Source organism: Corvus kubaryi, unplaced genomic scaffold (genome assembly GCF_017639235.1).
Source record: "Corvus kubaryi isolate FWS band 111438036 unplaced genomic scaffold, C.kubaryi_AGA036_p1.0 78, whole genome shotgun sequence".
In the NCBI taxonomy this organism is placed as follows: domain Eukaryota; kingdom Metazoa; phylum Chordata; class Aves; order Passeriformes; family Corvidae; genus Corvus; species Corvus kubaryi.
Window position 1 is genome coordinate 2,359,310 of NW_024582065.1, and position 27,463 is coordinate 2,386,772.

Sequence of the window (27,463 nt, forward strand, 5' to 3'; positions counted from 1 at the left end):
TTCCACCAGCTCTGACATCGGACAGGCCCTGATGCAAAAATGAAGGTAAAATAATCTAATTTTTATCATCTACTGCAAAGGAAAGGTGTCCTGGGTGGGAGCAGAGGGACCTTGGGAAGCTGGGGATGCAGTTCCTTCTGCAGGGAGAGCAGAGGGAGAACTGAGCAGAGATGGTCTTGAGGGGCCACAGTCCCAACACAGGAATTATTGATCTTATCCTAGCAGAGGATGGGCATAAACCCGTTAATTATGAAATCAAGACACTGAGCTTTAGCACTTGGAGCTTTGCTTAGAGGGGAGGGGGAGAAGTGGCACAGCTCAGAACCTGGGCTGAGGGAGGCCCTGGAACCTTCCTGGTGTCTCCTTCCCTTCGCTCTGGGTGAGTGGGGATCTGCCCTGGGTTATGGAAATGGAGGAAAAGGGGGTGCAGGTGGGAGCAGCCCCTGGTGGCACTGCTGTCCTGCTGCCATGCTCAGCCCACGTGTCTTCTCTGGGATTTTCCAGGATGAGCAGGGCAGGAGCTGGTGGAGCAGGACAGTTTGCCTCATGCCTTGGGAGATCCACCCAGTGATGCTGTCAGACCTCTCTGGGAAGGAAGGAAGGAAGGATATGGAAATTCCCTGTTGCAAGTGCGAGAGTGACTCTTCTTTACCCAACAGTTTTCCTAAAAATAGTGGGGCTTTGCTTAGCTATGTCTTGGGAAGCTGCCACAGGAATAAAGTCAGACCTCTCTGAATAACTGTGGTGTCATTGCTACAATTACAGCCCGAAAGCTTGACCCCATTGAACCCCAGAGAGGCAAGAAAATCCTGCCAGAGTGAGCCGTGCTTGCCAAAAAAAATGGTCTGTGGTCGCACACACGGCTTTGGAGGGATGGGTAAATGTCTTCTGGAAATTGGGATTGTAAATTAGAAGCTGGGGTAAGGGATAACAGATCTGCTCAACAGAACCTGCCCAGTGAATAAACATTGAACTCTGGTTTATGAGCAGAGAGGGTCAATAGGCACAGAATTATTAAAGTTGAAAAAGCCCTCCAAGGCCGACAAATCTAACCTGTGCCTGATCCCCACCTTGTCCCCAGCCCAGAGCCCTGAGTGCCACCTTGACTTTCCTTGGACACTTTCAGGGATGGGCACTCCAAACCTCCCTGAGCAGCCCCTGACAAGGCTTGACCACCCTTTCCATGCAGAAATTCCTGCTGCTGTCCACCCTGCCCCTCCCCTGGCCCAGCCTGAGGCTGTTCCCTCTCCTCCTGTCCCTGTTCCCTGGCAGCAGAGCCCGACCCCCCCGGCTGCCCCCTCCTGTCAGGGACTTGTGCAGAGCCACAAGGTCCCCCCTGAGCCTCCTTTGCTCCAGGCTGAGCCCCTTTCCCAGCTCCCTCAGCCTCTCCTGGGGCTTCAGCCCCTTCCCAGCTCCATTCCCTGCCCTGGACACGCTCCAGCCCCTCAATGGCCTCCCCCTTGCCATGAGGGGCCAGAACTGGACACAGCACCCGAGGTGCCCCAGCAGTGCCCAGGAAGGGGGGCAATGACTTTCCTGGTCACTCTGGCCACTCTATTCCTGATACAGGACAGGATTGGCCAACAGTGTGACACAGTGATGGCTCCAACGCTTTTAACTAATGTGAGAATTGGCTACAGCTGATGGCTGAAGATCCTTTTCCATCCTCCTTACCCCATCTCCTCTGTTAAAGAATTATAAAGGGAAAAGTTCTGGAGGTAAACCACTGAGATGTCACCATGTGTGAGGTAGGGAGAGTTTTAGGGACTGTGTGGTTCCAGATTTGCACACTGACACTGGAATTTTACCCATGCTGTAACACTTTTCTCACCAGATAATCTGGCAGCAGGGAGGAACAGCCCAACTTCTAGAACAAAAAGCTGTTTCATATCTCCTTGGTTTTGCTCTAGAGATTCCCCTGATTTCCATTCAGATGCCCCACTTCCTTTTCTTGGCCCAGTGAAGTCATCTTGCTGAAGGCCACGAGCAGTGCCCCTTTGGAAGGGTTTCAGGGCTGGGAGCAGGGACAGGCAGTGAGCACAGCCCTGCTCTGTGTGATTCCCCACGGGGCACAGCTTTGCCCAGTGATGCATCTGTTCCCCTGTGGGCAGGATCGTGCCTTCACATCCTGTCTGCAGGGATGAGCTCAGTCCTGGGGAGATGCTCGTGTGCCTTGGGAGCCTGGGCCACCAGCAGGGAATGCTGAGCCCCTTCCCTGTGGATACAAAAGTGCTGCTAGTAAGGATTTTCTGGCTATTTTCTAAGCCCCTGAGAGACTTTTCTCCCTCACAGAAGATGTAGCAGAGCTCTGTAAACAATGAACACCTGTGACCTTGCAAATACCTTGTTTAGAGTACAGTAGGAAAATATTTTGACAATGGATGTTTTAGGATTTTAGCCAATCACCCCCAAGGGGTGGCTGGTCCTTTGTCCAATTAGACTATGAAGAAAAAGTCTATAAAAGAGTTTGTAAAATAATTAAATGAATAAATCTTGCTGCACAATTCCTGCCTGCTGGATCGTCTCTCCTCCTCCTCCCTATGGCCACAGGACACGGTGATATACCCTAGGGCATTTTAATACCTTCCCCTCCTGGTAGTGGTCTCACATTGAATTAATGAGCTTATTCTCATCAAATTAGGCAGGAAGGGAGGGTGGTTTGTGCCAGTTGTTGAGAGGGGACAGACCTGAGGGCTGGTGCAGGAGCCAACTTCAGGCTCTGCTTTAAACATCTTCCCACCCACTGGTTCAGCTCAGAAATGAGGGTCAGGGAGCAATTCCTACTTCTAGGATCTCTGGAATTAACTGAGGGAGGGAGAAGATCCCTGACAGAGTCAACCCATCACTGTTGGAGTCTGGAAGGATCCAGACTAACACCCAAATTCCAGGCTGCAGGTTGGAGCCACGCCTGTTCCTTCAGCTGACACCCAGCAGCCAAATCTGTTACCGTAGAAAACAGAATTAATTTTTCCCTTTGTTATTTGGCTTCTGTTTACAGAAATAGCAATTTATGGTGTCGGTCCAACCGAGCCAATTGTGAGAATTAGCAATTTGTTTAATCCCCATAAAGGCCTATTTTCTGAATCATAAATCCTGTTCTGTTCTAGTGTTCTGAAATTCTAAAGAAATCCCAAAACACGGCAAGGTTTTACCAAGTAATCTCCTTATTGTTGAGTAAAAAGCAGCTAAATGGGAGTTTTTAATTCAAAAGCAGGGCACTTATCTTTGGAGTGCACTGTTTAATTTTTTGGGTTTTTTTTGGAGGGGATGTTGTCACCACCTTAAAAATGCAGGTGAGATTCAGTTGTGTCCAGAGACTAAAAATGAAACCTGTGGAATTGAAAATGACTCAATCAGATGAGACAGATGAACAAAATCCTCCAAAGCCCTTAAAGGCTCCTGGAAATGTCTGAGCCTTGTCCTCACGTGAATAGGGTTTAATTTCACTGCTCTGGAAATGCCAGGATTAATAATTTTCTGTGTGTATTCTGAATGGAATTAATAGTTTATATAAAAAACCCCTCAACCCTATGCATTTATAACACACAATAAACTTTGACAGGGGGAAATGCCTGCCCTTCCCAGCTGTGAATAGAGCACTTGGTGAGTGCTTATTGGAATAAAAAACCACTCAGGAATAAATATGAATCCAATTAATTTTATTTTTTCGCTTTAAGACACAAAGTACATTTTAAAGAACTATCTATAAACTTAATTTCCCAAAAAACTAGCATCAAGTATAATAGATCTAAACTTTATACCATGAATTTCACAATTTCTCTCCCATAAAATCAAGACATCTCTATGTACAGTACCAATAAATATGCAGCAAACATTTTCAGTGCCTTTTTTGGACGTTTTAATATAAAACTCTACAATCAATGGCAGAACTTAAGGAGGTTTGTGCAAGAATGAGAGCAGCTGGAAAGCTATTTTAGTTCATAATTCAGCCAAAAACCCCTAATGCTGCTGACTTATGTTCCTTAATAAACTGGGCTATGATCTCCCAGGCGATGCCTTTCATGTTGTTCCAAGGGATTTAACAACCAAGAAGCAGGGATTTGGAAGTGTCATGGCAAAGTTCACACTCGGGGAGAGAACTGCAGCACCAGGGCTCACAAAGAAATGGAAGTGGAGCTCTCATTTTTTGGGAACCTGTCTGGATGCTGACAGGGGGTGGGAAACACATCCCTGTCCATCAGCTGGGATTTTTATAGCGTTGGACCTTCCTGGGAGGGAAAATCACTTCCAGTTCACGGCAGCTGATGCTGCATCCTCCACATGGACAAAAGCCCTGCCATGGTAAACCCCAAAGCTGCATGGATCCCACTGGGATCTTGTCCCCAGCTGGGAAAAGGAGGCTTTGTGCGAGGACAAAGCTGAGAGGGCTCAATCCAGCTGTGGTTGGGCATCACAGCCAACAGGTGAGAGCTGGGAATGTTCAGCTCCCGTGGGGAGCGTCCTGCTCTGGAGGATGGATTTCATGGAGTAATTTTCTAGGGTGAGAGGGAGGTTCTGCCTCCCCTCAGGATTGATGTCCACGTGTGTATTCAACACTAAACCCCGTGGGAATCCTCCCCACAAAGGTTTATCCACCCACCCCAGAGTGAGAGCAGGGGGGCTCTCCCTTTCACCGGGTGCTTGGGTCATCTTTACCCAGGAAAAACACCACAAAACCCCCTCTGCAGCCGGGGAGAGAAGCACCTCCGTTATCCCCACCTTCCCTAGGACCTCTCAGGGATGTGCCTCTCTCCCCCTCCACTCTCGAGAGGGAGCCTGGAGATTTATTGAGAGCAGACACTTTTTATCTGATTAAAGGAAGCCAAAATGCAGCCCAGTGCTCACACTCAGTGTGTTTAGACCACAGAAAATCTCAAGTTATTACCCTAAATGTGCAAAGCATGGAGTAAAATGGCAGTGAAATTGAATTCTGCTCTGCTCAAGTTAAAATAGGAAATAATAATAATAATAATAATAATAATAAAAATCTGTTTTGCTTTTGCTAAATGTGAGGTAGATATTGGATTAAAAAGAGCAAAAACCAACATAACAGCAAATGACATCTTTTTGGTGTCACAGAGGAAAGCAGCCTGATTCCCACTGTCTAATGAACTCCTGGCTGATCTACAGAGGCTGTTAACAAAACCTCTCAGGGATTTGCAAGTGGATGAAAAACAGGGGAAACAAATGTCCTCCACCAGAGCATTCCAGTGAAAACCTTCCTGGAGCCAGGGCACAGAGCCCTTCACCAGAAACCTCTTCTGAAGCAATTTAAATGTCATACTCCGAGTTCAAGCCAGGAAAGCAAAAGAAATTTGGGGAATAAGAAATAATACGGCAAATGGGAGAATGTTTCTCAGTTCTGGTGGGGGAAAGAAAAGAATTTACATTCTTGGCAGCAGAGGAATTGGAGATAACAGCAGCCAGGATGAGGAATAAACATCCAGGGGATGCTGCTGCTCTGCTGGAAGGGTGAGGACAGCAAAGCTGGAGCTAGAACAGGGTTAGGGGTGCCCAGAGCTCTGCTGCCTTCACTTTGACTCTCATTTGCCCAAAATTTCCTGCTTGGGTAGTGCCTGTCAGCCAGGAGCTGAGCAATTGGGAACACGGAATTCCCAAAATGCTGAGGTGTTTTAGTGTATGGTTTTTGCCTTATGAAGTGCAAGTGTCTCTAAATTCCCAGGGGAAAGTCTGGACCTGACTTCACTCTGCTGAGGGACCTCTAACTGCATAAAATAATGATTATTCACACGTTTACACACAATCAAACTGGTTTTTTATACATTAGCCCTACCTGGCTGCTTTAGCTGGTCACTCTTAATTGTGATTAGTGTTTTGGGAAGGGGACCGGCATCAAAAGTGGTCACATTTGTTAAGCTGCATTTTTATTATCATAAAACTTGGGAAAAAAATAAAGAAGCTAAGTCAGTTCTTGTGGTAAAGATACATCTCAGTGCTGAGGCACAAGATAAAAGACAATCCCTTCTAGGAAATCCCTTACAATAGCAAAATGCTATTACTGGTGTGTAACACCCAGATGTGGGCAAAGATCCTTGACATTTTCTGATTCTTCTAAAGAATGAATTCTCTCCTCATTTCTCACCTGAAATGATGGGCCACTCAGAAGGTAAATAACACAAAGGACAGGGTGGTCAGTTGTGCCATAGAGGGGTGAAAAAACCAAGATTCCTTCAAACTTCTGCAATATTGTGTTGAAATTTTCGAGTGAATTCCTCAATCTGTTGGGCTTGGTCTGGGACCCCTTTTGTAGAGGGGTTTGCACGTCACATCCCCTGCCCTGCCACATCCAAAATCATCTCAGCAGCATCTTTTTGGGTGATGTTTTACACCCTTGGACACCAATCCTGCCAACACCCCTGTGCTGGACAGTCCCTGCAGTCACTCTTCGATTTGGAAGATTGCTCCAAACCACGATGGAGCTGAGGAGAAACACAACTAAGACTTTCTGTCCATGTTTAATTTGAGGAATGCAGATTTTACTCCTCCCATTCACCAAAGAGGAGCTGGTTTTTACCACAGTCTCCTTTGGCCACGTGCTCAGGGCTACGTTCAGCACAAAGAAATGCTGGTAGGATTTGGAGCTGCTTTCTTTATAACTTGATTAAAATTTACTTCTGCATGTACATGGAGAGAAAGTTAATGCTTATTTATCAACATTCAGTTTTTAAGGGGAAAGGAAGCGGTAGGTAATGAACTCTTTTATGAATTTGGGTTGTGCTTAGTGTTAGTTTTTTGGGGGATGAAAGAGATTAGGGAAGAAGACAACTCCTAAGATCTAGAATATTTTGAGCAGTTGTTAAAAAATAATAATCATAATTTGATGATGCTTCTTTCAGTGGTTTTGTCCTGGAAAGTGCTTTTGGGTTCTTTTTCCTAAGAAATGGAAGGGTCAGAACCTGAAATCATCATTTTACCTTATTTAGCCCAAGCTGCCTATTTCACCCTTTTTTTCCTCCAGATTCCATTTATTTTTCCTGATAATGGTTTTGGTTTCATGGCCACCCAAACCAAAGCACGTGTTCAGCTTGACCACAGACTTTAAGGTCAGTGCTTCCCATGACCAGATTTCATCAGCTTCTCATTTAATCAAAAATGCTGATTCCTGTGCATTTTCACATCTCCAGAAATGCTTTACATTTTCTAAATCAACAAACACAAATTTCGGGGAACACTCGTGCCCTTATTTAGCTTTAAAAAAAACCCAAACCAATCTGAGAATCCACAGTTTAGGTTCAGTCTGTTGGAGATATTTCCCTTTAAGCTCGATTTTTGTTTGACTTAAGTGGCTTTACTCTGACTTTGTGCCTTTGACTTCTGTGGAGGAATATCTGATAGAAAACAGGCTCAGAATCAGTCCCCGAACACTTATTTTATGTGCTGGTCACTGGTACAGTAACATTATTAGCACTGAAAAGGGGGGAAAAAGGGAATAAAGAGAATTTCCATGAGGATACATGTGGGGATCAATATGCCTGCACCACTTTAAAACAAGTAATGCCACATATATTGGTTTCTGTCCTATAAAATGTGTACTAAGTGTGCTCAAAGCTGGTGTGGGTCATGGGGTGCAAAAGCTCTAACTGGATTAAAAGAAATGTTTTTTATGGATAATGGATCAAGAGAATCACACCTGGAATGGAGCTGCAGCAGGCAACTTTCTGCTGGTGGAATTCATCTTTAGTGTGCAGTGGACACAAATTATGTGCTAAAAAAGGCTCATTATTGCCAGTGGGGTTCCTGGAATGTCTATGGAATATCCACAAAAATATATTTCTGTCTGTGTGTAAATATCCCACAGAAGGCTCTTTGACTGAATGCCAGATGTTGCATTCCCCACTCCTCTCCCACAGCCCTCACAATTCCCATCATTCACACACCAGGATTGAGTGATGCTGCCTTGGGATACAGTTTTCCTGGAAATCTGCTGTCGCAGCCTATCAGGATTGCCTTGTGCCCTCAGAACAATCAGCTCTTTCACAGTAAAGAGAAGCTTTCTGAATTACTGTAATTATCCCAGAAAAAAAGAGAATTTCCCCTCCAATTTCCACCAAGGATAAACCAAATTAACCCTGTTTTGCACCTCGCAGAGGCTCTCCTGCCCTAATTGCTGGGAATCACCTGTCTGGGAAAGATGATTTCAAATCTTCCTTTATGAGACTGACCCCGTTGTTTCGTGTGCTGGTCACCTGAAGGGCTCCACATGTTCCAAAAGCTGTGGATTTTGTGTTTTCGTGAGTTCAGATCCTGTTCGGGGCACACGACCGGGTGATCAAAGACTCAACGTGAGGTGTTGAGGGAACGCAGCAGAGAATCTGAGCTATGGAAAGTCTCAGGGTTTCACAGGGAATAATTTTGTCCAGAAGTGCCAAGAGTGGAGGGATTTCACCAGATTTTACCCTGGTGGGGGGGTCTCTGAGCAGGAAGAAGAGCCCTGAAAAGGAGCTGGGTCACCAGAACCGCTTTCTGAGGAGTAACAAGGTTGAGGTCGTGTGTGCCAAGCACTGAATGGATAATTGGGAATAACTGCTCCAGGCTCAGCTTAAAAAATAGGCTGAGCAGGTGGAGAAAATAGGAATAAGGACTCCAAGATGGAATTGATCTGGATAATAAAGACGTAAGAGGATCCCTTGACTCAGAGTGTTTCCATCTGCCTGCAGGATCATTAAATTTACTTTCTCCAACCCTATTTTGAGATGTCAGTTTCCTTTGTGCACTGGAGAAATTGAGTGTAAAAAATGGCATTTGGATAAAGAAGTGTCCTGGCACCTATTGGACAGGGCCAGGAAGGCTGGAAGGAGCAAGGGATCAAGAGGACAGCTGAGATGTGGATGTGGGGGAAGCAAAGAATGAGTCAAAGAAAGGATGGGAAGCCGAACTGGGATGAGGTTTTGATGCAGGGAATTTGTCAAGGTCTCCAAATGGGCAGAGTTGTGCCCGGGGCCAACACTCAATGATGCCACTCAAGGAAAATCTGGAAGCAGAGGAAAAGAGGGCAGGGCAGGGTGGCAAACTCCTGGCTGCTGTGATGTGCCTCATGCTGGCTCTGTAGATAAAACAGGGAAGGACTGAGACTGCGGGACCCAGGATTTGCAGGATAGGCAAGAATGGGCAAAAAGCCGCCTTTTTGAGATGATTTACCACAAATATGGGCCAGTTTTCATGTCAGCAGGAAGGTCCTTACACCAAGACATGAAGACACAGAGATCCTGCTGCTGCCTGGACCATCCTTCCTCCTGCTCTGCTCCTCTCCTCCCTTCCCAACCTCCTTGGCTTCTCTCCCTGCTCCAGCTGCTCCACTGAGTTCTTGTCAGCTCAAACAGATCTTCCCAGAGCAATAAATGATCTCCTGGTGGGAAGAGGTTTGCCATGGACAAAGCTGCAGGATCACACATGGGGTTGTCTCCACTACAAAGCCTCTGCCCAGCTGAGCTCTGCAGATACAACCCCTCACCCCCAGAGCTGCAATTCCCCACCTCGGTGTCTCCCCAACGCCAACGGGGGGACTTTGGGCTCCACCATGGCTTTGGGTGGAAACATCAGCTCAGGCAACAAAGCCTTGCTGTTATTGCTGGGCAAGAAGTGGAAAAATGGAGGAAATCCAAGGAGGTGAGGCAGGGAAGAGCTGCAGAGAGGGGAGCCTGGTGCTTGGGTGGTGGGTGCTCAGCTGTGAGACCTCAGGGCTGTTCGGGGTGTAAAGTCCCAGTCCATGGGGACATGACCTGAGCCATTGCTGGAAATGTGTTTGCTGAAGGAGGGGAGGGAAAAAAGGGAATTTCTCTGAGAGACAGAAAGGTCTGCAGATATGAGTAAGTGCAAGGTGGAAGTTAAACACTCCTGAGCTCCAGCAGGGTCGTGTCTTTGGATCTTTTCACCTCGTGTGGGGACAACTGGTGGCCAACCTTCACCCAGGGCGAGGCTGGGGAGTCCCTTGGGGTTGGAGGCCACCATCAGCAATGGTTGGAGCACCAAGCCAGGGATTTTTTAGTTGCACTTGCTTTGCACTAAATGTAATGGAAAGCAAAACACTGCAGAGGTTTTCTCCCAAAATTTTGGGGGCTGATTTAAAAGTGTGCAAAATTTTGCTCCGTGTCTCTCTCTGCCTTGTTTGTTTTTTTCTTTTCTGCTATCCTAAAATTAGGACCTGGAGGGGACATTCCACTTTCATGCTGAAACAGAAAGTGTTTTGCATGTTCCCTAGATCTTTTCCAGAACATTTTGAGGCTGTATATGGACTTAGAGAACTGTAAACAATTTTCTGGAAAAACCAAAAATCTCAAGTAGCTTCTGCAAAGCACAAGATACAATTTTAATCTACTTTACAGGGAAGTTGGAAGGGATTAATTAAGCAGTTAATTATTAACCTGAACTTTATGTTAGTGCAAAGTACTGAGTAAATCTATTCATAATAAAGTTATGAGAAGTAATTGCCTTTTAGAACGAGAATCTGAAGAAGGGTCATGCAGAACTACACTGGAAGTGCTGGAGAAAGCTCAAAACCCCTTTTTTCTGTTGTTTTGGAGTTGAGGAAATTGTACATTGAAGGTGGAATTAGTGACATAGCCTAGCTCAATATTCAAGAGCATCATTCCTACCCACAGGTATCAGCCATTCCTCCTTAGCTTACAAAGTTTTGAAGAACTTTCAACTTTTACTTTCAAAACTAACGGGTTTTTTTTCCTCCAATAGGACTTTCATTTTTCGGTTTTGGCTTTTCTTTTTTTGTTTGTTTTGGACTTTTTTTGGTTGAGTTTTTTTTGTTGTTGTTTTTTGGGGTTTTTTTGTTGTTTTTTTGTTTTTTTTTTTGGGGGGGGGGGTTTAAGTTACTTTTTGGTTGGTTTTTGTTAGTTTTTTTTGAGGGGGTTATTTCACTTCAACCTACAGCTTCACCTTTCCCTACCCATTAAATTAAGGCTCTAGCGAGCTGCAGAGGAGTGATGGTACAGAAGAAAAAGAAGGAAAACAGCAGAGATCTCACCCCAACACGCGCCCACAAAGCCAGAGTCCAACGAGGTCCCCCCAACGACCCTGGAGGGATCCCCACCAGCTGCTGCCAGAGCCCTACAGCAAAAAGGCCCCAAAGAAAGTTTTGTGCTCCTTGGTGTAATCCACCAGCTTGATGTCACTCACGTTGACCATCAGCTTGTCTCCCACCTCCAAGGAGACAACAGCGCCCAGATAAATGGGCTGGAACCAACCATTGCTGTTCTCACTGAGGGTCTTGGTGCCCGTCAGCAGCTGGGTGGGCTCGGGGTAGCTGTCGGTGACCTTGGTGATGATCTCGGTGACAGAGTTGGGCTTGGTGCTACTCTCAATGGGCCCTCGGAAGGTGACCTGAGCGTACACGTAGTAGTCCCCAGACACAGGAATCACCAGAGCGTTGCTGGAATAACTCAGGTTGTTCTTGGTGAAGGCCAGGCCTCGCTTGTCTTCCCACTGCAGGATGGGCAGGTGGCTCCCCACGGTGCTGGCCAGGTCCTGCTTCTTCACTGCGGGAGGAAGGGAGAGAGAGAGGAGGGTGGGTGAGTTTGGTCCTGCCAGGGGTGTGGGGGTAACACGAGAGCTCTGCTCCAAAGGGGGAGGAATTTCAGTAAGGTGAGCAAAATGCTGGGGCAGAAATGTTCTTATTTCAGAGCTTGAAAACTGAGCTCAATGGGCTGCAGGACAACTGCCCAGGGGTATTTTCCTAGGTGCCCACAGGGTGTCCAGATCTGAGCTGTCAGGACTGAAACCAAGGATGCTTTAGGAGGACCTTGGCAGTGTGAGCTGGGCTTGGGGGTCCTGGTTGTGGGTCAGACCCCAAAGGATGAGCTGTCCTTCCTCAAGGCTCACTCTCTGGCACTGGGAAGCAATGGAGATTCCCATCTCACCCATTTCCAGAGTGAAAACCCTGTCCTTAAGTGACACCAACACTGGGACAGTTGTACCAGGCTTGTACCTAACGGTTGGGACAGCAAGAGGAAACACTAAACCATCCTTTTTTCAGTAGGGGTGGATTGCAATTCTGTTTCTTAGAGAGACACTGCTGTGCTTGCAAAGTGTCCACACTGCTCACCATGATGTGTCACCAAGCACTGAGACACTTGAACTTCACTTCCTGCCAAGCTGCTTCTGAAGGGGGTGGGGGTTTCTCAGCCCTTGTCTTGAGCTCCTCCTCCTGAGTGCTCTCAAGGACATCTTTTGCAGAATTGCTTTTGGTTTACCAGGGTCATTGGATTTCAGCAAAAACCCCAAAGACCCCACTGTGCTTCAAGAGGTCCAATTCCAAAGCAACATCTCTCTCTTTCCCTTGTTTCTTTCTTTAATGCTTTTTCTGGAACAAAATACTTAAGCTTAGAGTCAGCCTCAACATTCCTCCAGACTTTTTCCCCCCAATCTTGTGGTTACAAGCAGAGCTCCATTCCCTCCATCAAAGCGGAGGACGCTCCCCAGGCTGCAGAGGGAAAATCAGGGAATTTCTGCCCTATTCCTTTCATCTCCTCCACCACTTTGATTTCTCACACACAACAGACAGGAGAATAAACCCCAGCCCTTGCACGTTTTTCTGCAGGGAAGCGAGAGTTGTCTCCGCTCTTTACTGACTGCCACATAAAATTGTTGTGCTCAAGCAGCAGCAGTGGGAAGAAGAGAATAAAACCCGTGAGGATTCTGTCAGGTATTCATATGAACCTGGAAAATGAATGATGAATGCTGAGAAAAGACTGAGGGGACGGAGTTCTAGGAGCTGAGACCTTTTCAAGGAGCTTGTGTTAATGTTTAAAGTTGATTTGGATTCAGTATTTGGGGAAGGGGGGTGTGTGCATGGGAAGGGTGGCAAACGGAATGAAGGTGAGGGAAGGCTTTGAAATTCCCTTGGCAATAACCTTCAGGTTTATCCTGGGTGAAATGAGATTCAGAAAAAGGAATGTGCTCATCTCCCAGTGGCATCTGCTTCCCTCTTTTCCAGCAATAAATAATCCATGAGAAGGCAGGAAGGTGTTAGGAGTGCAATTCCTTTAACATTCTCTGAGCAGCACAACAAAATAATGGCCTTTTTCATGTTAGTGCTGCTGAAGTACCAAATCCTTCTGATGTTTTCCCAGGAGGCAAAGTGGATGAGGGGAGTATTTCTGGGAAGGGGAAGCCAGACAGGGATTGTGGCAGCAAGGAAAGCTAAATTACAGAAGTATGATAAGGTTTGAGACAATGGAGCTTGATACAGAGAGGGGAATAAAAGAAAGTGAAAGTGCTCCTGGGCTGCCTTCACCCTCATCCACCTCTCGGGTTAGGGACGGGTCTGAATCCTGGGAAAAGCTCAGGTAGCTTTGGATCACTCCAAAGATTTGCAAGAGCTTGGAGCAACACGTCTCAGAGAGCAGAGGAAATCTTGTTTGAGATGGGAAGGATGAGGAAAGATCAAAGTATTTCCAGAAAATGTCCTGGGCTCTTTTCCATCTCTGGAATTTTGGGGGGAACTTGAAGAGAAGCTGCCTGTGAAACGTTCTTTTCTTGTAGAATGACACACTTAAAATGTCAATGACAATTCCTCAATGAATTTTTATATTAGTTAAAAAATATATTTTATTAGCTATAGAATATGATAAGATCTCCAATGAACTACATGACTTCCTGACTTCTAGAATTAGTCAAGTTTCACAGCTTTAACCTCCCTTTTAGGACGAATCTCTCTCTATTGATGCTCTCTATTTTCAAGTTAATTAATTTTCCCCGTGCTTTCAATAACAGTCAGGAGGAAAAAAAAAAAAGAACGTTCAAGTGCCTTTCAGTGCAGCACAGCTGCTTTTCTAGAAGTAACTGTACTTTGTACTTGTCATTTATTTATTTATTTCCTAAATTCTGGAGCTCTACTTCCTGCAAATACACCTAGGATGTTAATTCCTGAAGTAATTAAAATCTGCTTTTAATAAAGGCTTCATTGCCACAGTTCCTTCCACTTTCCCACACGCTACAAATTCCTGGCATCCCTTAACTCTCCTGTCCCCAAAGCCCTTTTGGTTCAGTCCCTTGCTGGAGAATCCCTGTTGCTTGTCAGGTTTGGGGTACATTTTGTGCTGAATTTGTGGGGTTTCTGCAATTCTTAGCACCAGTGGGAGAGCCTAATCCTGAACTCTGAGTCTCAGCAAGAGATTGGAGCCTGTAGGGTGCAAGGTCCTGTGTCTGCAGGGTCTCTGGTGCTCAAGTTCGTGCCCTGAGGATTTAATAAAGGTAATTTGAAAGCAGAAAAGATGCTCTGCCCAAATTTAGAGGTGGATTTGGGACCACTGCAGCACAAGGAGCACGAGCCAGGTCCTGCAACACTGGTCATCCACTGTGCCACAGGTGAAAAGAAGGAACAGGCACTGCTCTGCAGCCTGACCCCAAATCCAACCAAATAAGTGGAGAGGGGATGATGGCAGGGCAAGGAGAAGCCCCAAATAAACACTAATGCACAGGAGGAAACGGGGATGGAGGAAAGTCTGAGCTGGGTATTGGCACATCTCAATAGGTAAAGTCATCAGGGAGGGGAGAGCTTGATGCCAGTTTGGATAAATAAAAATTCTCAGCATGAGTTAAAAAGGCCAAGAGCAGCTGGGAGATTTATCATAAAGGAACAGACACCAAAACACGGAGTTATTCTGCTGCTGCCAATTAATCAGTGCATTCCCAAAGAACTCTGGCTAATTCCCATTCCTCTCACTCCTCTGCTCTCACCTTCACAATATATGTGCCTAAAACTAGAAGAAGACAGAACAAAGGTGTGGAAGAGATTTCCTACAATTTAGGATTTGTAGTCTGCCACCTTCACTTTGAAAAAGGCACCTGAGGTGGGGGAATGTAACAAAGATCAGGAGAATAATTATTCCTTCTACACTTTCTATGCACAAGTCGTGGTTTCTGAGAAGACAAAACCAGGGTGGAACCCAAGAAATGATTTTTGCACGGAGTTGAAAATAACAGGAAATATTTTCTGCCTGCAAAGTGCTTGGAAACTCCCTGCCACAGGGAGAAGCACCAGGAATATGTTCAGGCTTAAAACAAGGGTCAAAGATAATCCATAGATATTGGGTTCCTTGATGACTACACAGCACAGCACAGCAAGGAGAGAAAAAATTCCCTTAACTTTCCCCTTTTCTTGCCCCTTTCTATGGCCAACAGTGACTGGCCCCAGCAGAATGCCAAAGAAGATGGGCACAGTGGCCTGGGAATGATGGCAAAGGAATTTTTGTAAATATGGGGGCTGAGGAAATTCGGAGAAAACTGTTAGGTGTTTCCCTGTGGCCACTGGGCTTTTGTGCAGCCCAGGGAAGTTCCCACCAGCAGAGCAGAGCTTTGGCTGCTCCTCTGAGTTACTGGAGCCTCTGGATCTCTCTGCCATGGGGCACTTGGGAAAACAAAACCTTCCAGGAGCGGACACTGTCCTCTTGCTCTTTAAAACGTGCACTTAAGCAAAGATGTGATTTTGGACAAGGACAGGTCAGTTTTGGAGCTCCAGAAACCCCTGTGCCCAAGGGAAAGGCACCAAGGATGTGCATCAGGGAAGGAAACTCTGCTGGGAAATACATTAGCCCTGAGCTGAAGATTGATTGAACCCTGGAGGTGGATTTTGATTGAGCTCTGCAGGAGGATTTGAGAGAATCGCCCCAGCACTTCCTGCATTTCTCAAGTTACAAAGTGCACCCTGGGGCAACACTCGAGGCCCTGGGGAAGCCTCTGCAGTGAGCTGTACTTTGGGGAGGGATAAATGGCATCAGGCCAGCTGGAAAACGCTTTGGCACTCACTCCATCCACACTGGAGCCACACAGGAGCTTTTCTCTGGGAATACCTCAAATTTTCTGCGTGGGTGGAGCTGGCGAGGGTGGGGGATGTCTCAGGGTAGTGTCCTTGGTGTAGTGACGGCTTCAAGGCTGAGGTGGTGAGACAGGGACCTTGGAGATGCTGGCACCCCCTGGAAAGGCATGGGAGCCTCTTGGAAAGGCCTGGAAGCCTCTTGGAAAGGCCTGGCAGCCCACCCTGTGACAGGACTTTGTGACAGCACCTTCCTACCACAACATAAAGGCCTGGAGGGCTCAGCTTGGCATTACCCTTCCCCTGCTTGCTCTGAAATGTGTCAGAGATGATCTCACTGAAAACATGGGGGGTTGGATGGGAATATGTTGTGTGTGGCCTGAGTCAGGCCTTGTAGAAAAATAAAATAAAACTGGCCTGATTTGACCTGATTTTGCTCCAAAACTTGTAATTCTTGCAAATTCACTTCTCCACGAGGGCTCACTTGAGCTCCTTCCCCTGCCTTTTCTGGAGGATTCAGCAGATCACTGAGACAGCAGGCATCTATTTCAGTTCTGTTACAAAAGCTGGTCACTCAATAAAGCAAACAGCTTGGAAAAGTGGTGACATTTCTGTCCTGCCTCCTTAGTGGGCCCTTTCCTACAGACACAATGCCCTCAATCTGGCGTGGCCAACAAGGCAAAGCTGAGTATTATGTTCTCCATGTTCTGCTCCTGTCAGATCCACGTGGGCCAAGGTTATTGAACCACAACATCTGCTGTAAAAACGCTTCAGTTTTGAACAAGAATTACCTGTCAGGTGAGCTCGTGGCTTCTCTGCGCTGGAAAGTGTGTCTGTAACTGAGGGAAAAGGGAAAAAAAATGGTGTGAGGATGTTTGCTGCTCTTCAATAATAAAATCACAGAATGTCCTGAGCTGGAAGGGACCCACAGGGATCATCCAGTGCAGCCCCAGCCCTGCACAGACCCCCCAACAGCCCCATCCTGGGCATCCCTGGCAGCGCTGTCCAAACGCTCCTGGAGCTCTGGCAGCCTCGGGGCCGTGCCCATTCCCTGGGGAGCCTGGGCAGTGCCCAGCACCCTCTGGGGGAAGAACTTATTCCTAAGTCAACAAAACGTGAGTGGTGGTTGATGCCTGTGAGGAAATGTGTGCACGCCCTCTCCATTTCTGCAGAGGTCTGAGACAGGAGTTATTTGCTGGGATCCCTTGTTACCCCTGAGGTAATAAACTGCAAATGAGGAAGTTTTGGAATCCCATGAGGATTTTTTGCCTTTTCTTTTATACCCCTGTTGTACCTTTCTGCAACTTCTGTATTCCTGGTGCTTTTTCCCTGCATTCTTGGACTTAAGTTTGTCAGGCTAGGAGACTGAACATTTTAGAGGCTTTGTGGCTGGGGATCGGTGTGCCCTGGACCCCAGGGTCCCCTCCGGAGCGCATTCCGTGAGCTAGGATGGAGCCATCCGGGGGGGGCTCCTTGGGGAGGGGGCTTGCTCGGGCCTCTCATTGGGGAATCTTTGATGGATGTGCTAATTGGTGGAACCTATGGTGTCATACCCGATCTTTTGGGATATACTCGGCGGGGTGCATTTTGATGCATATGACCTGGGCGTGTGCACCTAAGGATCCTTAAAATAAATACCAAGGTAAAATCCCTTTTCCCCTTCTAACCGTGTCTGACTCTTGATTTTAAGACCAGGAAAAGGCATCAGTCAGAGCTGCTGCAGCACCAACAGGGTGCATTGTGGCTGCGTCCTAAACTGCTGGAGGGTGAACAGAGGGGAAGTGTGAGGAGCAGGGGCTCCCAAATCCCTGCTTTCGCTTGTTCAGGGAGTCCCAGTGACCCTGCAGGGCTGTGGGGGAAGCCGGTGCTTGCACAGCTTTCACAGCTCTGCGGTTAGAAATGCTCCCGTTTCACTCTCTTATCTCCCTGCATCTTCTCAGCCGGGTTTGCCTCTGTGCGCCCTGGCAGGTTTGTCTCGGCAGGGATGGGGTGGTGAGGGCAGAGGGGAGGTGGGGAGGTGTGTGCTGGGACTGCAGCACCCACAGGGGCCAGCGTGGGGGAAAGGGTGGCAAACTCACCGGCAGCCACTGCTCGTTGCTTCAGAAAGTGAGAGCCCCTCTCCTCTGTGACCTGCAGGGGAGAGTTACAGGCAGTCAGCTCAGGGTGCCCAGTACCCCGCAGAGGGGGTTGTGTGAGTTATCCCAGAACATGGAACACGCGGCAGGGACATCAGTGAGCTCAGCTGGAGCTTTTCGGCAAAAACGTGAGTCCTGACAAGTCTTTGCTTCACTGTGAAAGGAATGAGAGGGATTTGTCTTTACAAACAGACTGTGGGCCTGCTGGGAGATAAAGCCAGATACTGAGAGGTGAAAGAAGCAATGGGAGGAACCATAAATTCCATAGGAATTCCACTGATTGGCACAGACTGTTACTCACCTAAGGCCGTGCTAAATCCCTGGATTTAGAGAAAAGAACAGAGACACAAGGAAGAAGAAAAGGAGGGCAGGTACACATTAGAAGGGGGTCTGTATTAGGCGATTTGGGAAGTCTGTACCTCTCAATACCTCAGCCAATGGGGAAAGAGAGAGGGAAATGCTGCTGGGAAATTAGGATAAATAGGTGGCTGTGTCCTCCAACAACTTGAGAGACCCCACGGGAATGCCCCATGGCCTCTCCCTTTATTCGAATAAAGTAACAGGACTCCTCTGTCTCGATTTTGGACATAAACCTCTGGTGTTTGTGGATTAATTTTCCTGACAACTGCAAGACATTTCTGCTGTTGGTTTGGAACTGCCTTCATCTCCGAAAGGATTCCAGGACCCTGGGGAAGGTTGTGTTAAACTCTGCAGCTGGACAAGCCCTTGGCATAACCGGGAGGGCAGTGGCAGAGTGGCCAGTGGGAATCAGCCATGCGTGGGGTGGTGACACCATCCAGCACTGCCAGAGCCCCTCTGCTGCCTGGAGCCTCTCCTGCCCCCCGATCCATGCAGAGCAAGCAGAGCAAAGGGAGTGATTCTCCTCAAGGCAGGGCAGGTCTGAGCCTTTACAGGAGCAAAGGTTCACCCACACCACCAGCTCGGAGCCTGGAAGTGTCCAGGAGAAACCACCACCAGACTGGAATTATTCCTTCAAGATGCATCGTACCATGACACAGAGAGAAAACTGGTGGCCCACACGTGCTGCTGTAATGACATAACTTGTCCTGCTTTTCCCTTGAAGGGACATTTCCAGTGGAAGAGGTGACTCTGCATCCCTTCAGAGAGCAGAGACTGAGGTGGATCAGCTCCACCTGCTTTTTGTCCTGCACCTGTCTCATTCCAGACTAAGCCTGTTCCTTAGGTCTGTCTGGAATTTTGGGTGAGTTCCTGGGGGGACAGGAGCTGAGCAGGTCTGAGAGAGCAGCTGGCAGTGGCTGAGCGCTGCTGCTCTGAGCTTGCACTGGGGAAGGCTCATCCTTCCTCTCCCCTGGAATTCCATTCTGGAGCTGAACGCTCCCATTCCCCTCGGGCAGGACATGGCCCTGGGCCCTGCCAAGTGCTGCTGCCCTGAGGGCGAGTGGTTCAGAGGGACTGTGCCTGTCACACTCCTGCCCTGCCAGGGCTGTGCCTCCTGAGTTACCAAAAATATACTGAATAAACTGAATAAACTGCCCCATGTCATCTCCTAGAGAAGGATTTGAGGCACTTTGTCCAATAAAAGGCTGAAACAATATTAATATGTAGATGCTGAAGCTGTCTCCTGCCGGCTGTGCCTCACACAGCTTCAAACACCGCAGGAGAAGGAGAAAATAGATCATTTATATTGTCTGGGGAAGGAGAATGTTTGCGGAAGGAGAGTCTGCCTGCCTGGATTTGGGGACTGCTGGCTGCTCCAGTAAACCCAAAGATAGTTTAATGTTTTACTGGAAGTAAACATCCGTGGGCTCCTGCAGAACACAGCCATTTCTAAAATAGCTGCTCCAGTGCGTTGGAAAAAAATGGAGAAGGAAAACTGTAGGGAAAATTCTCCTTCCCCCTCCCCCCTTGCCCACCTGTACACAACTGCCCAGCCCCAGCAGCCTCCTGGAAGAGATTGGTGTGAAATTCCAGAGTGGGGCTGAGGGAAAATTGGTGCTGTGCTGTCCAGGAGATTTCCGAGCCTTTCATTATGTGTAAGGACTTTCACAGTCCTGCTTTCTGCAGTGACTAACCACGACTGCCCCGGTGAAGTGACACAGTCAGACTTTGTCCCTGCCCCGGTGGGAAGCACGAGGTCAGAATTAAGGATTTCCCTCACACTCCCCTTGCTTTCAACCCCGCGTATTCACCTAGGAGTAAATTTACACACTGCTTGTGTGACATTCCCTACATATTTACCAAGTGATTAATTATCTTATTTCCCAAATGATCCCATTCTCTAACGATTCTACAGCCAGCTAAAAAATTAGTCCCAAACCTACATTTAAGGATGTAACTTCTGCAGAACTGTTTACATACTTGAAGCCCAATTTCTGCTGAAGTTCCTTGTTTAAACTTGGATGTTGCAATCCAAACAAGAGGTGGCAGGAAAATGGGAAAGAGAGCAAGAAGAATTCTGCTTCTTTGTAAAAGATAAAAAAAAAAGGTGTTTTTTTTTAAACCTGAATGTACTTATTTCCTAAGAAAGCCAGATGGAAACAAGATGCTGAAGGACAGAGTGATGCAGCAGAGATGCTGAAGGACAGAGTGCTGCAGCAGATACAGCAGGGGGATAGAGCAAGGTGTGAAATCATTCTGTTGCTTGGCAAAGGTGTTGCTGTTCTTTTTTTCCCCCTAATTGTGCTATTTGATAAGAGTATAAATATAAATCTGCTCTAGAAAATGTTTTAGTGGCAGACAATGCTGCATAATGACCAGGTGTCAGTAATGCTTGTCCTGAACAGGCACAGATGTTGTGCATGGATGGGGAGGGAGAACTGAGCAGCACGAGACAGCAGAGAGAACATTTACACAATTAGTGCTTTTCTCTCTTTTCCCTTTCTTGCTCAGCTGTGATTCTGAAAAGTTCATAGCTTCAGTTTTCCCTTTGGCTACTGTGGAGAGCCCAACCACTGGGTGATGCTGAAAATCCCACCCTGAGCTGACTCACAGGTATTTGGACAGGCAGCTCTAATTGCCCTGGGGATTGCTGTGTGCAGGACATTTCTGGATGGTTCTGGTACCAAAAACGTCCAAAAGCCCCAGTGCATTTATATCCAGACAGTGCTACACTCAAAAAGAAGGGCTGATATCCAATGGGCATGGGAAGAGCAGCTGGCACTGCAGGCAGAGGGATTGATGAACAAAATATCCCCAGCTCCTCCATCCACTCCATTGTCAGCACCATTTCACAGGGAGGGTCTCTGCAGGTCATGGCCAGTACAGAAACCCAAATTTTTCTAACTCCAGAGATGCTGCATGGTCTGGGCCAGGAATTTTTGGTAGGAACGTGGCCTGTACCACTAAAAACTGGCTTCAATAAGAACATTTTGCTGCCTGGTGGAAGCCTGTACCCAAGGCATGTGCCCACAAGGACCATTTGCATCCAGCAGCAGTGGCCAGGCAGGGATTTAACTGGTGCTGGCTTTGGAAGCAGAATCCCAACACCTGGGCCCATCCAGCTGTGCTTGCTGCTCCTCCTCAGGGATTTCTCCTTCCCCAAAGATCAGGAAGCCTTTTGAGGTTCTTCTCCTTCCTTTATGGGCAGGCCATGAGGGCAGCTCTTTCCTGGGATTTGTTGCCAGCTTTCTGGCTTCATCCTTTGGGGCAGGATCCAGGTGGAGCCTCTGGGATTTTCAAGTTCCTCCTGCTCTGCACCAGGTCCCTTCTCCATTGCCAGGCTGCCAAGGCACAGCCAGGGCACACAGGGGCATGTCCAACCCTTTGGAATTCCCATCTGGAACTCCTCTTCATGCTGCTTGTGGCCCTGACATGCCAAGAATGCCATGAAAGAAAAACCCAAATACCAACTTCTCCAGGCCACAGGACTTGATGCTCTGCTGAGTGGGATGCTGAGGCAGCCTGAGCTGCTGTCCTGTGCCATCCCAGTGATGGTTTTGGGAACTCAGACTGAAACTTGGCTTGCCTTTGAGGAAGAATGGCCCTTCCTCTGGCAGGGCACCACTATGGCCTTTATACAGATTTCTTGCTAATAACACAAGCCATGTGTCGTGGTTTGAAGAACTCTCCTCGCTCTGGACTGAAGCACAAAAGAAAGCGATTTCTCTTTCCCAAAGGAGCAGTGGAGTGAGCCTGGAAGGTGTCCAGGAGAAACCACCACCAGACTGGAATTATTCATTCAAGATGCATCGTACCATGACACAGAGAGAAAACTGGTGGCCCACTCATGTTGCTGTAATGACATAACTTGTCCTGCTTTTCCCTTGAAGGGACATTTCCAGTGGAAGAGGTGACTCTGCATCCCTTCAGAGGCACCAGATGACACCACGTGCACCCACAGCGAGGCAGGGATGAGCAAAGCGCCTCACCCCGTGGGCAGCGTGCCCAGGGTCACACCCCTGTTGCACAAACCTTCCCGGGCTTCCCTTCTCCTCTTTGCTCCAGGAAGGACGCGCTCAGGAATTTACTCCATCTGCTCCTCACCTGCTGAGCCCCTCCCTCCTCCCAGGACTGTCGCCAGAGCGTGAGAAGGTGACAATTGGGCTGAGCTCTGTGGAGCAACCAGAGGACTCTGCCCGTGGGCTGCAAGGGTCAGGAGGCCAATACTCATTTGGGGCAAGCTCGGGGCAGCCCACTCATCCCAGTATGCCCAGGGTACCCACACCCCAAAACCAGTGCCCCAAAGAGCTCTGCCACACAAGTCTGGTCCCAGAAGTCCTCCTCTGAGCTGTCAGTGGGGCACATGAGGACGGAGTCATTTAGTAAACTTCGAATGCAGAAGGAAATGCAAAAGACATTTTCCTGCGAGCTTTCATGCCCAGAAACATTCCCAGGGACTGAACCGCCCCGAACCTGCAGGCTCCTTGGGCACACATCTCCCTGGGGAACTCAGAGCAAGGCACCCGGGCAGACACATCCACCCCTCTGCGCTGTCCCGCCGGACAACACCGACGGCACAGAGAGCAGCAGGGTGAATGAAAAATCGGGAACAGGCAGGGCCCAGCCGAGGTGCAGCCCCTCCCACGGCACCCCGGGCACCTGGCCAGCCCCGATGACTTTCCTCTTTCTCCCCGGGACTCGCAGAGGTTGTAACTCCTCTGATCACCTCCTTCCATCCCTGTGGAAACATTACGTGCTGCTAATAGGGAACAGGAGCACGGAAGAGGTTGTATAACTCCTCTGATCACCTCGTTACATCACTGTGGAAACATTACGTGCTGCTGGTTGGGAGCATGAGCACAGCAATGCACACTGGTGTTGCAATTCCGATGGATTACGTTGCGCTTTTCCTCGTAAGAAGCCAAACCCACTCATAAAAATGCTTTTCTCTGCTAACCCTGCCAATAGGATCACGAGCCATTGGATGGATTAAACAAGTTAACATTTGATTATTCTTTCACTCCAAGATTGTTTCAAGACTGAACTCTCATGGGACACAAACCCAGAGCAGCAGCAGAGAATCCCCAAAACACCTTTTTTTAGTGTCTTTTACCCCTAATCTCGAGTAGCACCCAGCTTTCCAAGCTCCTCCACCTTCAGCCTCTGCTCTGCCGTAATTCCACACTTCTGGAACTGAGGGTCCCTGAATCCTCTCAGAACGTGCCCAGCCCTTGAGGAAAGCTGTGCTCTGGCACCTGCAGGTAGGACAGCCTGGGTTTCTAGAGCTGGGCTCGACAGCAGTGACAGGGTCAGGGCAGCATCACCCCTCATACACGCAAGGAATGGCCAGATTTAACAGAAGCTTCACAGAGGTAGAACCAGGTACCACAGAGGATGCTGTACCCTGAACTCGGCATCACTCGGGCAGCGCAGCCTCGGGGTCACCCAGGGGCCAGCACCTCCCTAAACACCCCCGGGCTAAACGTGAGCCAGGTGACAAACCTGCCTCCGAGGCCACTGAAAAGCCAAGCCCCCTTTCTCAGGCCCTTCCTCGCTGATTAACTCAGGAATTGCAGACCTGAAGCTAAAATTCAAAGCTTATTTCTCCAGACCTAGAGCATGGGGCATTCCTGCCGAATGCACAGCCTCCCATGGGAATCGGCACTTGCAGGAGGAATGGAGCATCGTGGAACGGGGTTACAAGCAGCACAGCACAAGTTTGTAGGGCTGGGAGCAAAGTGAGTGCAGCTGTTTGGCAAAGGAGAAGAGCTGAGATGATCCCTAGGTCTAGAGAAAGTTTTAATGGGGAGTGAAAAACAGGATAGAAAACTTAGGGTCTGACTCCCTTAATTGTCTCAAATCAGATCTCTGCAGAAGTTCGCATTAATGATAATTAATAATCCACCAGAGCTGTAGCTGTCAGCCCAGGTACGGGTGACTGACCCACTGGCATCAGCAGATCTTCCTGAAATCAGACACTGGGAGGGGAAACCGCAGATTTAAGCCAAAAGAAGGGAGGAAAGTATGCCAAAAATCTGGCAGAAATCAGTGCACAGACACTGATTCCCACCAACCAGTGATTTTTTTAAGCATTCCCTGCAGCACAGCAAGAAAAGTTTTCGAGTCGTACTCTACTTGTGACCTCAGTGAAAGTAAGGAACAGTTAGTTAAAAAGAACGAGCAACCATCAGGTTTATCCTCGGCGTAAGCAAGAAGGAATGTAACAGCGAGTCTCTTAAACACGGTAAGTTCGTCACGAGGATTCAAAGAGCTCCACAAAGGCTCCGTTTGGAGGCGCGGGACAGGACTCAGGTGCGTCCGTGCCTTACCTGGCTGCCACAGGAGCTGGGCGCTCGCAGGTTCCCGATCAGCAGGTAAGCGGTGGGCAGCATGAGCAGCAGCACCGCGAGCAGGCACAGCAGCAGCGCGCACCGTATCCTCCTCAAATCCTTGCGGAGGTGCATCCCGGCGCTTTGGCCGATGCCGGGAGCCGCAGCCTCCGGGCCGATCTCCACCACACCCTCCATGGCAGCAGCGCCGGGCTCGTTCTCCGAGAGAGCCGGGCACTGCCAATCCTCTTGTGGTGCCTGGCCTGCATGGAGACCCCCATTAAATAAGAGCTGCCCCGAGTGTGGGAAGGCACCGCCACACACACGCACCCTCCCTCCCTCCCGAGGAATGCACCGCCTACAATAGAAACCCGGCAGGGAGAGCGGGAGCACCGCGCTCCCCGCGCTGCCCGGGGCCGGCTCCTGCCTCCCGACGGCTTTGCCTCCCCCCTCTCGGTGCAGAAGGAAGCCAGGAAAGTCCCAGTGGGTGGAACCAGGATGAACCCCGCTGCTGGGCTGGATAAGCTCGCAGGCTTTTCCGCGTGGCACGGGGAACATGAAACCAATGGGAGTGAAAGTGAGAAGCAAGGGGGGAGAGAGGCAGAGGCAAGCAGAGCCCGGCAGTTTCTTCTTTCCCAGAGAAAGGGGAAGAGGCTTTTGGGGAAGGTGAGACGATATGAAGCAAGTGACCCCAAAGAAGGGGTCCGGTTCTCTGAAGTGTTGCTTCATCCCTCCTTTCTAGCAGAATTCACAAGAGGCTGCCCGTTGCTCAATGTTGCATCTTTTGCACCAAACCGTCAGGGCTTAGGCCCCAAATCGGAAGTTTGTCTGCTCTGGGGCTCATCTTCTCCCAAATGACCTTAATTAAAAACCTTAACAAAAAAGTTGTGCTGTCACAGGAGTCTGTTATTGCTACTTGGAAAAGTGTGATTTTGGAATAACGATGTCAATCTTACTTGACTGACAGCTTCTATCCCTGATAGAGAGGGGCTGCTCATCCTCTGGAGCTGATCAGCAGCACAACCAGGAGGAACAAGCTCTGCTGGCAGCTGATGTCCAGCTGGAAGGGGCTCCTGTATCCCAGGAAAGTTCCTTCCTTTCTCCCTGCTGCTCTGCAGCAGCCCATTCTCCACAAGGAAATCCAGTCATTTAGGAAGTGCTTGGCATGGAGATGTTGCCATTTAGACTTACCCAGACTGCTGAAATTGGACTTTTTTGTCCCCAGGAAAGTTCTCATTAAAACAGAAACTTCCTTTGATGTGTATCTGCACGCACAGTGATGTGCAGGAACTTCTCCTTTTTCCCTGCGTAGAGAAACAGGCTGGAAATTTGAACGCTTGTGTAGTCAGAGAGGTTTGGTTTCCCCCACCTCTCCAGGAAAAGCATTTCAGATTTGGGTTTTTAGAAAATAAGACCAAAGAAAGAAAACTATTTTCTCAGGCCCCAGGTAATCTGTAACATCCTTTTCCCCCAAAAATACAGCCAGCTCTTATTATTTCAATGACACTGCTAAAAATCTTCCTGTTGTGATAATTTAGTGCAGCTCTTGGTACTCTGGAGAGCTACAAGTCATGCTCTGAGCAGAGCACATGATTTGGTCAGCGAGGCTGACTGAGGCTGCCAGCAGCAAGGATGGGATTCCTGCCAGCAGGGCAGAGAGGGAATAGACCAGGGAAAGAGAAAGTATGAGAGTGTAAGCAAGAAATAGTGAAAGCCATTCTATGATTTACCATCTCTCTTATTTCCCATTTAGGGAGAAAAGAGAGATGGTAAATCACAGAATGGTTGGGTGGGAAAGGATCTTAAAGGTCCCCCAGTGCCACCCCTGCCATGGGCAGGGACACCTCCCACTGTCCCAGGCTGCTCCAAGCCCCAATGTCCAGCCTGGCCTTGGACACTGCCAGGGATCCAGGGGCAGCCCCAGCTGCTCTGGGCACCCTGTGCCAGGGCCTGCCCACCCTCCCAGGGAACAATTCCTTCCCAATGTCCCATCCATCCCTGCCCTCTGGCAGTTTGAAACCATTCCCCCTTGTCCTGTCACTCCAAACTCTTGGAAATTGTCTCTCTCCATCTTTCCTGCCAGCTCCCTTCAGGCCCTGCAAGGACACAGTGAGGTCACCCCAAAGCTTCTCCTCTCCAGGCTGAACAATCCCAGCTCTCCCAGCCTTTCCTCCCAGCAGAGCTGCTCCATCCCTCTGATCCCCCTGGAGCCTCCTCTGGCCTCTCTCCAGCAGCTCCAGGTCCTTCCTGTGCTGGGCCCCGGGGCTGGGGCAGCTCTGCAGGTGGGGTCTCACCTGAGCACAGGGGCACAGGGGCACAATCCCCCTCCCCTGCTGCCCACGCTGGGGCTCAGCCCAGGGCAGGGGGTTCAGGGGTGGCTCCTACCCAGCCCCTCACCCAGCACATCTTTGTAAAGCACCAAAGGCCACGTGCTCCAATCCCAGCCAAACCACATCGCTCCTGTGGGGCCTTTGACAAGTGACTACGTTTCCTTCCTTAATTCACTGTTTGTTTGCATTTAGACTGTAACACCTTGGGAACAAGGACTGCTATCTACTTTCACAGTGCCCAGATCTCATTTCAGGGTAGATGTGGCTCCATTTATCCTCGAATAAAAGAGCTCGTATTTCTGCAAAGTGCTGTGTAGAGATGTGATTTTTAAACTTTTTCTTATTTCTGGTGTCGCAGTTGCATACTCTAGGACAAAATACTAAAAAACCTGATACTAATATTTTGACCACGAGTGTCAAAGTTAATTTTCTCTTCACTGTGAGTGCTACAAAAAGCTTAAAATATATTCACGGCATGGGCCTTGCCAGCAGATGGACAAAGTTATCTCCAGGGAACACCCAGGA

General features: G+C 48.6%; 1 protein-coding gene and 1 long non-coding RNA gene across 2 annotated transcripts; one reads left to right on the forward strand and one right to left on the reverse strand.

Moving 5' to 3' along the window:
- Positions 1-414: 414 nt before the first annotated feature.
- On the forward strand, positions 415-18,371 carry LOC121676242. Its single transcript, XR_006020400.1, has 3 exons — positions 415-424; positions 12,136-12,144; positions 18,291-18,371. It is a non-coding gene; the product is annotated as an uncharacterized LOC121676242 (long non-coding RNA).
- TNFSF15 (TNF superfamily member 15) lies at positions 10,836-25,221 on the reverse strand. Its single transcript, XM_042052502.1, has 4 exons — positions 24,609-25,221; positions 17,863-17,914; positions 16,576-16,623; positions 10,836-11,507 (listed from the first exon to the last, which is right to left on the reverse strand). Exons 1-4 carry the CDS (start codon positions 25,164-25,166, stop codon positions 11,080-11,082), a joined length of 1,086 nt encoding a protein of 361 aa, XP_041908436.1. The 5' UTR covers positions 25,167-25,221; the 3' UTR covers positions 10,836-11,079.
- Positions 25,222-27,463: the final 2,242 nt, after the last annotated feature.

Excerpts from the sequence above, each read along its gene's own strand:
- TNFSF15 (XM_042052502.1), bottom strand. The coding sequence starts at position 25,166 with ATGTTCCCCGTGCCACGCGGAAAAGCCTGCGAGCTTATCCAGCCCAGC. Across the intron at positions 17,915-24,608 it reads CCAGCTCCTGTGGCAGCCAG|GTCACAGAGGAGAGGGGCTC; the intron begins GTAAGGCACGGA and ends TCTCCCCTGCAG. Across the intron at positions 11,508-16,575 it reads GCCACGAGCTCACCTGACAG|TGAAGAAGCAGGACCTGGCC; the intron begins GTAATTCTTGTT and ends TTCCTCCCGCAG.